Raw genomic sequence first — 12,448 nt, 5'->3', positions numbered from 1 at the left:
GGGGGGCTAAAAGTTGGCCCCCTGAAGAATCGGGGATTTCTTTCATGTCTACTATTTGGGGGACATTGAACAGACCAAAATAGATATTGTCCCCATTGCAACACACTTGGCATCTTAAATCTTTCCTTTCTTTCTTCACTGTTCTGCCTTTCCTTGGTCGTGCTGCCTGAGAAGCATGGCTAACACTTAAGGATCAGTCTGTCCGTCATCACATGTTGTCGTTTGCAGCTGCAGTCACATTTAAGTTTTCAAGACTCCATTTACCATATCAATTTGTAATTTTGTATGTTGCTTAATCATAATAGATTACAGATTAATTTCGAACCACGTGCCAATGGTCTGGAGCATTACTTGGTTAAAAAGACTGAATGCTGTTTAACAGAGGGTCTCTGTCATAATATTCAGGCTTCCTAGAGGGAGGAGTGGGGTCCCAAAGGGGGATTCTCCAATTCAATTACACAATTTGTTGTTAGGACCCCTACGCATCTTTAGTAATCAGATTTTACGTCTGTCTGTCCTTCTATCTGTTATGAGCTCACCTGCCAAGGACAAGTGAGCTTTTGCCCTGGTGCGGCCTCCGGCGTCCCGTCGCATCGCGTCACATCCCGATTCAATGTAAACACTTAGCAACTTCATTCATTGACAGATTTTGGTCAAACTTTATACAAAGGTGAAGTATGGGTATACTTGGGACATCTTTGTATTTCAGGGATCCAAGGTAAAGGCCAAGGTCACATTTGCTATACATAGAAAATCATCCCGTCCTGTCGCATCCCGTCCCGTCGCGTCCCGTCTCGATTCAATGTAAACACTTAGCAACTTCATTCTTTGACAGTTTTTGGTCAAGCTTTATACAAAGGTCAAGTATGAGTTTACTTAATAAATCGTTGTATTTCAGGGATCCAAGGTTACACTTGCTACATATAGATAATCATCAACTGATTCAATTTGAACACTTAGCAACTTCATTCTTTCACGGATTTTGGTCAAACTTTATACATAGATCAAATATGGGTATACCCTTGTTTTTCAGGGTTCCAAGGTCAGGTCAAGGTCACTGTTGCTATACATAGAAAATCAACAATTGATTCAATTTAAACACTTAGCAAATTCATTCGTTCATGGATTTTGGTAAAATTTTATGTAAAGGTCAAGTATGAGTATACTTTGGACATTGTTGTGTTTCAGGGTTCCAAGGTCAAGGCCAAAGTCACTGTTGCTTTATATAGAAAATCATCAACTGATTCAATTTAAACACTTAGCAACTTCATCCAATATGTTATGGAGATGGTAATAACATACAGAAAAAACATAAATATTAAAGTCAAGTTATCAACTTTAAGTGTATAACCTTGTGTGTGTGCATACGTGGACTTTATTCAGTGTAATAGAATGCTTAAACTTTTGGATAGCTTTTCAGCCTTTGATATCAAAGGTCAAGGTCCCTTACTATAAATAGAACATCAGTTTGTGCACTGTATTTTGAATTTTGTTGGACTGATTGCACTCAGATTTTATCAAGTCCTGCTTGGGATAACTTTTCAGGTCAAGTGGTCAAAGGTCAATGGGTCACTATAACTAGAAAATCTGTTTAATGCACTAATGCACAGTATCTTGATTTCTCTTGGGCTGATTACACTCTTGACTTTATACAGTGCTTCCTCAAAGAAAGTGCCTGCTTGGGATAACTTTCCAGGCCCGGGGTTAGGTCTCTATCATTGTTACTATGTGAATAGAAAATCAGTTTATAAAATGCACTACTCATGTTTTGAGTTCTGTTGGGCTGATTCTGCTCAAGACTCTGATTCAAGTGCTTTTATAAAAAAAATGCTTTCATTAGTGTTTGCTTCATGAATACCTAACCACAGTTTCTTTTAAATCTTCAATAAAAATTTGTATGGAGAATAGTCACGGTGGCATTTAAAATATATATATAAATCTTATTACCGGTTAGCTTGTAATAAAAATAATAATAATAATTGGAGGTTCTTTTATACCGCTTTATCACAACCTAGTTCGTAGGTGGTCTCAATACTTATATTTACGATTTTTCTTCCTCTTATTTTTTCTTCTTTTTTAACTTATAATTTATATTTAAAATTAAAAGTGCCCGCCTTATCGGCAGTCCACACAATTTCGTTCAATAGTTTGAACAGCGTATTGTCGCTTGCTGATTGACAAACAAAGTAGTACTTTGAAGGTTTAACAAACACTTCAATTTTATTCCACAATTCAAAGATAGATTATAAATTGTTCCGATTTTCCACCGGAACAAATTTCGCGCATGGATAAATACAGTGAACACCGTGAATACGACCTTGACCTCCACGAGGGATTAATCAACTTAATGAGAAGTTAATTAGAAAGTTTCTCTTTGCTCATTTTGTGAAGAATCCAGACGTGAATTTATTTGCTGTTTGTACGGGAATCTGACTACAGTCGGTTGATTCTATAACAGACTCATTATTTGACATGTCGTGATCAGAAACTAGCAAAACCGTGGCTGCGAGACGCGTGAAACTGATATCGTTTGAAGTGCGTGATCTTGCAACGGAGCACAGGGGCTCGTTACAAATGTCTGAAATGTTTATGTGTGCTGTGACTCATATCAGTAGGTTTGTAGCATATGTGTCAGTATAGGTCTATAGAATATGTGTATTTCAGACCTTTGCAACGAACCCCTGCTGATCAGCGCAGTGTAAAAGACGATATTTCTGATAAAATGCATGAGTGTTAAAATTGTTTCCATTGCCGGCATTGGTGATTTCAACCGATGTGCATTTTGTACGATATTGCAGACATAAGTCTTGTTTTTGTTGTTATAAAAGCATTTTTTATTTACTTTTTTCTTTTGCAAATCAATTAACAATGACATTGTCAAGTCTCACAATGCCCAGTGATATTTCAGCAACCGTCATGTTTATTTACATTGGATATTGTAGTTCCGGTCAATGTTGTATTAATACGCTACGAAGTGTGTCTCGTGCTGCATGGTAATTAAAGTCCCATCAACAATACAGCTTTCAAAGAGGCTATATAGTGACAATGCCATGCAAATGTTAATATAAAGATGTACAGTGTTCATTTTATCATACCGACTAACAGTAGTTTTATAGATGTACAGTGTTCATTTTATCATAACGACAAACAGTATAGTGATTAGGTAAACAGTGTTCATTTAATCATAACGACAAACAGTATAGTGATCTATGTATACAGTGTTTATTCTCTAGATAAACAGTACAGCAATGTTAATATACAGTGTATCTTCATTTGTGTTCTAACTTGTAACAGGAAGATAGTCTTCATTTGATTGATTATGGTTTCCCAATGACTGGCTTTAAATAGAAAACTTACCTGTAGGCCCCCAACTTACCTGTGTCCAAAAATATAGTTACATATAAAACTGTCACAGGTAACATATTGTATAGTTAAAGATAATGTCTCTGAAAACGATCGGTTAAAACATAAACTGAGCAATGGATTACATTACAGTTATGTTTTAAGTTAGAGATCACACACATGTAGTTTAGGACAGATCTCGTAAAAGGACACGATCTGTCTTCTTTTCGCTTATTTAGATTGAACTACTGAATTCAACGTTTCTTTATTGTCAAAACAATATTTGCAAGCATTGGTGACAATTGTGAAGTACATGAATCTTTATTTAGCGCCTTTGATAAGTGTGAAAACCCTGAAAATATCTTTCTCATTAATATTCATACATTTATATCTGCAGCAGGATTATTAATTGGTAAGTGAAGTCTCAATTTCGGTTTGCAAGGAGACGTTTAATATGTTACTGATATTATTGCGTCTAATCAGTTATTAGTAAAAAAAACAAGTGTAAAATACAAATTATTCAAACCTAAACCGCTAATTGTACCTTAACCGCTTATTGTACCTAAACCGCTATAAAACGATTCATGTCCTGCACAACTGTCACCGATGCTTAAAACAATGGATTCAATAGATCAATCTAAATCAAAAGGAGTGGTTGTGACGGAAGGTTGTCAGGTCTTTCATTTTTGAACCTCGTATGATTTGCATCAACACTTATAACATTATAACTGAGAAATTAATGACATTTGTTGATGTTTTGTAGTGAGTCAGAGGTCATCGATATGCTGCCCAGGAAGGAGTAGACATGATTCACATACCCATTTAGACAGATTTTGCAACAAAAGGAGGACGGAATACACACGTCACTGTTCGTCCTTCCCTGTCGGCATCCATATAGATGGAAGGACCTTGGACAAAGTCACCGAAGATCGTGGGACTTTTCGACAATGCATCCACAAACTGATATACAGCACCGATGACGTTTCTGACGACTTTGAAGTACGCGAAGAAGCTCCAGATGACGAATATCTACTCCACATTGCACGATGGCTGGATAAGCTCATTTACGTTTATTCATCAAGGACGAACACTTGGAGAGTCTACAGACATGATCCTCCACAGAGGAATGGATCTACAAAACAATGCCGGTACTACATAACCCTTTTCCACGACTACACTGACGACAGATACGATATCATCATACCCGATAAAGGTTGTAATTGTATCAGGAGGCCACCAGCAGTTAACACAAATCTCACAGGTAAGATAAACAGCATTTGTCGAGTCCAGTCCGCAGGTAAGATAATGGAAAACATTAAAATTTGGCAATACATAGTTAACTTTTTACCTATATCAAAATCAAAAATCTTATCACAAACTTTTTTTAATGCTATTGACTTTGAAAAACCATTTGAATTAATATAAAAACAAATGATGTCCAAGATGAGGAAGTGACCAGATAAAGAAATTTGATAAGAAATCGGATAAATGATAATTCACAAGTTTATTTCCAAGCATTCAAAACGATTATTGATATAAATGTTTTATATTTATAGGTTCAACACGGTTCATTTCGAAAGATAACAGACACAATCCTCTCACGGAATTCTTTTTGGACGACGGTATCTGCGACAGCTTCAGTGACGAAACACAGAACATTTTGTCGAGGAAGGGCGACTCCCAAATATACGAAGTTTTTCATCGACCAGATATGCAATTCCGGGAAGTGGATAAGGGACACACTGCACATTCCCTGTACACTTGTCTCAGCAAGGAGATATTTGGGGACGAAGAACAAGCTCTGAAGATTGAAGAGTTAGTTGCCACAGAAATGCTAGATAATGCTGACCAGTATGTCAGTTTACTCGGTGTGAAGTCTGATTTGAGGCGCGGTACACTCAGTTTGCAGAACGAAGTTGACAAAACCCTGGTGCCGTTTCTCCTTCTCTTTGGTCACCTGCCATTGTTTGCCGCAGCTACTGTGTTTCAAACGCCTATTTACGTGCTAAAAGTGGAAGAGTTAGAAGACGAGGAGAACAAATGGAAAAGTAGTTGGTCCTCATTTACACAGGTCAGAAGAAAGAGATCACCTGATGTAATGCCTCAAATACAAAGTAAATGTCGGCGAAACGGCAACTTTGATCGTTACTATGTGACCCTTCTACAGGATCCATATGGAAATTTCCTACGGGTCATTCCAAAGCAAAAAGAATGCAACTGCCAACTTGACATACCTGATGTACCAGTGGAGTTTGTGCCAAATCCTGACCAGCAAGAGGCACTTCGTTCGAGAGATATTGCTTCACAACAGCCGTTTGGTTGGGAAGGTTAGTAGACAGAATATTCAAACACCTTCATTTTCCTTTGATATAGTTGAAAAGTTTATCAACATATGAACTATATTATAGTGATGGTAAGAGGTTCCCCGACGAGTGATGGTTGGTTATCATGTTTATCTAGCTCAAATCAATTATTTTTGAAATTGAATAAAGACACAAGGTTTACAAAGTTTTTTTTACAAGTTTAAAATTAACTAACATGAGTTAAATATAAAACATAATCAACCATCACGAGTTTGGGAACATTTTGCTCACACAGCATGAAAATATTGTAACTAGAAAAACATATTTGTTTTTGGAAAACATGATTCCTGTTTCGCCTGAGGGAACAATTACCACGAACTTCGACATCACAATGAAAGATGACGTTGCAATTTATTTTACTTGATGTCATAGTTAGAAGGTGAAACAATGAAATAACGTCCAGGGTGTAGGCCACTATTGGGTAACCAAACGGTTAACCATCTCCTGGCATGGTTATCCCGTGAGTTGGGAGTGAAGAAACCAATAGTGGTAGTAGAAAAGTAAGCTTTCCTTGTATTGGGCTCGATTTGAACTTCTATCTGACACAAGATGTTGCTTGCTGCGTGTTCTACAATGTAAATTTCGAGGCTGTTGTAAACCTATTCATAGAAATTCAATTGGTTACGCTCGGACAAGATCTGTGCTCTATACGTGTGCAATAATTTGTCCATAGCACGAATTTTCCTGCATGTAATATAATTCTTTACAAAAAATTAACTTTGAACCTTTTCCCACGAGGACAGAATAAATTCGCCTGATATTTCATGGCTGCAGAGACTGAAATCATCTTTATTTTCAGACAGCTTGGTCACATCCAGGTATCCTAATGATTTGTAATGAATAAAACAGTATCAGCAGGCGTCATAAACAACAAAGTGTTTCATGAAAAGTGTAAATAAAGTTAAAGGTAGATAATAGTCGTTATCTTTTCCAGTTGCAGAAGATGAAATCATCCATACCTTCAGACGACTTGACAACGCACTGGGGCAGAACCTACAGAACATCCGGCAGTTGATGGGACTGATATCAACACAACTTTTGATGTACGACCTGATCGTCGCGGTGTTTGAGAGCAGGCGCCGTAATATCAACATCACCTCCATTACAGGTAGTTCCGTGTCTGTCGTTGGTGCTGGGTTGCTCATATTAGGTTTCGCATTGGCACCCGTAAGTGCAGGCGCTACCGTAAGCCTGTCTGTTATTGGCGGAATTATTTCTGGACTGGGTAGTGCAAGCGTGATAGGCGCCAAGATAACTGAAGGGGCACTCACCAAACATCAACTCGGCGCATTAATAGTTATTCATGAACTTTTGGATGTTTTATCAAAGGAAGCGGTTAAATCAAATACGATCTTCAAGGAGATTGCAGAAAAAGTGATGACATCTATCGAAGGAGATGTTGGTGAGCTTGACGACCTTGACGAACATACTTCTGATATCGCTGTAGTTATGGCTCCTGCTCTTGGGAGACTCATGGGCAGTTTCCACATCGTTCCTGTCATGATAGCACGAATCACATTACGGGTATCGTCAATTATTGCTGGGAGCGTAATGGGGGGTCTGTCACTGGCAATAGACGCCGTCATTATTGCACATGCTGTTTATAACCTCAACAAGGGAAACAAAACTGAAACATCGGAAATGCTTCGGAAGAACGCAGATTTGCTCAGAGCGATCAAAGTGAAACTAGAATCGTACGTACACGGAAATGTAGGTTAGTTTTTACCTTTTCGAATTCTGTACAACCGTACTCTAAATAATGAAACTGAATATGTACTTTACTATTGAAAAACAAGACAGAACATTTGTAAATATAAAAGCTTAACTCTAAATGGAGATGTAAGTTAAAATTTCGGACATCTTTGTGTATGGCATAATTTAAGTAACTAGTACATTTTGTAATAACATCATATAAATGATATTTTTAAAAAATGTGAACAGCAATGAAAGAGGACCGTACACTTAATCGTTATTAATTTAAAAAATCAACAAAATATACACATTCGGTTATCGGAGTCCGTTTGTATAGGGATGCACTTACCATTACTAATTAGTGTCCCTAATAGTTATTCGTTAACTAAACAAAAAAATAATTAACCGTATGCTTCTAAAAGACTTAAGCACAGACATGTTAGGTAGGTTATTGGTCAACATATATCCAGCAAATCCAGCTTCTGTAAAATGATCTGGGCCCGTATTCATGAAACAGTTCTCATGCTCAAGCATTAATTTTGTGCTCAAGCTTATTTCTTGTACCGGTAATGAATTATTTGAAAACTTTATTTTGTCAAAGTTTTGGAAACAAATTGAAGAGACATGAAGCCGGATGCTGTTTTCAATATTTACAATTGACTTTTTCATCTTTGACATGATTTAGGTGAGTTACAAAAAAGCTGGCTTGAGCACAGCATCAATACTTGAGTTCATGAACACGGGCTCTGGAATAGCAAATTACATAATCTATAAGCAGAGAATGTTAATGCTTACAGGGAAAAGGAAATATATTTATAAATAATTGTTTTCGGAATGTTTGACCTAAGCATAATGTTTTAGTTACATTTGAAAATGTAGTATTTTAGCCTTCAAAATATAAATTGTGTTTGTTTTCCCTTGATTGGCTGTAACATACCTATGACAGACATCTACATCTTTTCAATCGACTTAATGTGTTGGAAATTTTTTCATGCCAAGGGTTTAAGATAGGACAATTTCACCCGGGGGTTTTCAGGAAAGGTAAACCCCTAGGCAATGAAAAACTTCTTTCATTTAAAACACCAGAAGCCCAGAAACCATGCTAAATCGTTTTGACTGGCTACCGCTTTGGTAATACCAATATTTTCCCTGAGATCGAGACGTAAGTCAGATCTGGCATACCCGGTATCCAATTTCACGCAACATTTGGGGTTTTTCTTTTCTTTTTTGAAGACAAAATGACCAATTTAACAATTCATAACTGATGGCAATTAATTTACTTAATATTTAGACTATTGCATATAGTTTATTGGTGAATGAATTTTGAGTAAATAATTATTGGTAAATGAACTAATAACAGTTTACAACAACTGATTTCATTGCCTGATTATTACCCGTTAATGTCTTTTATAATGAATTAAAATATGATTTCTAATGTATATTGACAAAATTTATCAAAACATGTTTACCTTTTCCACTTTAGTCAAAGTTGTAATTAAATGCACATACTGCTCTGATGTGTCGTCAAAATTGAAATGTTATTATATCACACAATGATTGTCAAAATTGATATGTTGTTATGTCACACAATCATTGCCAAAATTAATATGTTGTTATGTCACGTACTGATTGTCTAATAGGTTTTTCTTTTGAACGTTTTGTTTTTGGCTGCTGTCATGTTACATTTCTGTTATATATTAAATGTGTTACTGCTCTTCCGCTGGTGAATATTTACGTTGTAAAGGAAATTCTGGTTAATAGAAATACAATGATCTTACATGCCCTTTTGTAATTAATCTTAAACAATAAAAAGGTGCGTTACAAGTTGACGCCACACCTTATTAAGAAGATATATGTGAAGACATTCTTCAAACAAATAAAAGGAAAAAAATCATCATATCAAATACACATCGAAAGGCTTTTGTTTGTACGCAGGCTTAATTGTGAAAATGAGCCAGTTTCTGAATTAGATGGTTAAATATTTACTCCAAATTCAAATGTTTGTACGACATTGTTTGATTTCACATTTTAAAAGGAATTTTACCTGCAAAACACCACATATTGGTGACAGTGAATTGTGTCAACACTGTTCATTATGTTATTTTTGAAATGTTATCTTCCAGCTTTAGTCGCTGTCAATACTTAGCTGTGTATGTATATTGATTATTATTGTAACAACATTATTCCATTTATCATCTTCTATCAATGTACACTTAACTTAAACATTATATACTTGCATTTTGCTTAACTCAACTATGCTACTTACTGATAGTTAAATTAAATATTTGACCAAGTCATTTCCCCATCGATTCAAACGGTTATTTTTGGACTACCGATGTATGCTTTAAAGGAAACTTACTTATACAATTGGTATAGGAACTGTGTGATATTTTATGTGTATTTATATGTAGATTGTAATACAAATAAGGAAAATGAATATTTTTGGATGTTTATAATGAGACATACCATCCCTTATTATGAGTTTTAATTATATCAAAGAAAAAACAGTAAGTTATCTTTTTCTTTCAATGTTATATATCAAAACTGATATTTAACACATAGATCAATTATTTTTCGTACCGTGGGTATTTGACATAGTGAATCATTATACTTTTGATATATCCATCAGTACATTGTATAATCTTTTTCCCCTGAAATCTCAAAAAAACAAAAATACGCCGCTAGTTCCCAAGGCTCATTTTCAAAGCTGGCTTGTTTTGAAGGCAGTCATGACTGCCAAGTCATTAAGTCACTGACTGATTTCTTATTTAAGTCTTGGAAACATTATGCGATGCGTTTTTCAAATAATGTTTTTCTTTTAATTAATTGTTACGATAATAAATAATGCAATACAATAATAGCTGTAAAACTCTTTAGGTTGACAGGGATAATGTAAATCATACCTAGAAGTAATCGGATTATTTTCATAGACGCCTATTTTTTTTAGATAAATTTGACTGTAAGGAATTCAAGGCTTACTTCCAAGTTCGGCCTTATTTCAAATCAGACTCATTATCGATATTTTAGGGTTTGATAAATATACAAATGTTATGACTTAATATATGAAGATACTGCACAGGTACCATCGACAATTGTTAAACGTACACGAATTATGAGTATGTTCTTAAGGTATCTGTAGCATTCATGGTTTAAATATGTTTTTAATATGATTGGAGCAAAATGTGTGAAAGATGATTATTGTCAAACTAAGTATGTTTAATGTGCCTTGATGAAACGTATTTCTATAAATTAACAGTCACACGCAATTAGATTATGTTTTAATAATAAGGTCACCCGCGACAGTCTCGTGTAGTCTATTGTTATGGCCTTTTGTCCGTCGTCATGCGTTGTCTGTCGTTTGTAAACAACGATCTCCTCATCAAACTGACGCACAGATAATTATAATAAATAAATAGAAAAATAAAAAAATAAAAAATTGCAGGACCATTTCATAGCTGAACACATTGTTTTCTCATTATTCGTAGGTTGGGATAAGTTTGTCAAAAATGTCATCAATTTTTCTTCAAATTCAGTAATCTTAGAAACAATTACTCTGTATCAATGTGAACGTCTTTATTCAAGTTCTTTATCAAAAATGTGAATTTAATATCTGGCCACCCATTACCTTCACTATAATCGTGAATCGGTTATTAATATTATGGTTTTGCCTTAACGTCAGACGATAAATACTTCCTCGGAAGGGTAAACAAACTATGGTTTACCTTGATACAATGTGTTTATGTGGAATGCACCAAGAAATAAACTGCAAGCATTATTACCGAAACCTATCTGTCCTTCCTGAAAATTGTGTTCTCCATGCCTCTTGACTTCATGTTGTAATTTCATATTAAATAATAATCAACATGTTATAACTTTAATCAATGAAGAATGGAGAACACTTTTGTAGGTTTGGGTTTTTTTTCCTGACACATAAAAGCTATGTATTTTGAATATTGGCCACTATCAAACATCATTTTACCAGCGATTCCAATGTTTCCTTATTTGCATAGGGTGTTTTTATCTTGCTTTGATTACATAAGCAACCTATTTAAGATATCAGGTGAGCATTAAGGCATGTGAAATATGTGCAGTTTCCTGCATCGGTATATTGCCACCAAATATTATCAAAAGAACGTCATAAGAAACTTTATTCTATAAAGGATTGAACTTATTTTAAAACTATTAGAATTCGGACGTGAAGACGTAATTTCCGTTCGATTTCATAAGATACGTAATTCCAACTACATGTAAACATGTCCTAATGCAAACATATGAGTGCTAAGATTGTCTACCTTATGTCGCCTATTTTATCCACAGTCTTTCTGAGTTTGTAGAGAGAAAGTGTTGGTTAAATATGACCATAGTGGAAAGAAAAGATGAAAGACAAATATCACGAGTATATCTGTTTTTTTATCAAAAGGGATTGAAAGATTTCCCGAAGATTTAGAACAAGATAACAAGAAGGAATATAATGTCTCTACTACCATGTATTTCACCGATGGAAAAATACAGATACATTAATGTTTGAGGGAGTGACCATCTGAATATATTTTTTCAGTAGACGATGTGTTAGTAGCGTATGGGGAGTGCTCTTAGTATCTTGGGAAGATACAATGGCATCGATGGGTAGGCCCAAGAATGTTGACCATATTCATGAAACTTCCGGTTCTCGTGTACAAAACAAAATTCTCGAGCAAAAGTGTTTGTTTCGGTAATAACTTATTAATTTTTTGAGAAAAAATATGTATTTTAAAAATTATTTGGAAGAATGTTAAAGAGTTTTGAAATTTGCACTCTGGAGTTTCTTCCATGTATTTGACTATGACGCATATATTTACTTTCAGCAAGTTTGGTACAGTTTGACTTGGGAATGAGAGTAGTATCATGAATACGGAACACTTGTGTAATTTCGATTGTAAAGAATGGACTTTTTGCAATTATTTCTGTACATCGATGTAACAATAATGATCTCCTTTGAATTGTGTATTGGATTGAAATGTGAAGTTGGATATGAACAATGCTTTACCAACCGATATAAACCCTGAAAAATA

General features: G+C 35.2%; 1 protein-coding gene across 1 annotated transcript in view; it reads left to right on the top strand.

Annotated features, from left to right (window-relative positions):
* The window catches only part of LOC110448245, a 23,700-nt gene extending 11,252 nt beyond the window's left edge, over window positions 1-12,448 (top strand). Inside the window, exons 2-4 of the mRNA XM_021494404.1 lie at window positions 4,106-4,603; window positions 4,899-5,669; window positions 6,640-12,448. Coding sequence (XP_021350079.1) covers window positions 4,106-4,603; window positions 4,899-5,669; window positions 6,640-7,424 — 2,054 coding nt within the window. The 3' untranslated portion in view covers window positions 7,425-12,448. The remainder of the gene's footprint in view (window positions 1-4,105; window positions 4,604-4,898; window positions 5,670-6,639) is intronic.

Source organism: Mizuhopecten yessoensis, unplaced genomic scaffold, assembly GCF_002113885.1.
Source record: "Mizuhopecten yessoensis strain PY_sf001 unplaced genomic scaffold, ASM211388v2 scaffold419, whole genome shotgun sequence".
NCBI classification, from domain to species: Eukaryota; Metazoa; Mollusca; class Bivalvia; order Pectinida; family Pectinidae; genus Mizuhopecten; species Mizuhopecten yessoensis.
This window is presented reverse-complemented; position numbering and strand designations above follow the sequence as displayed.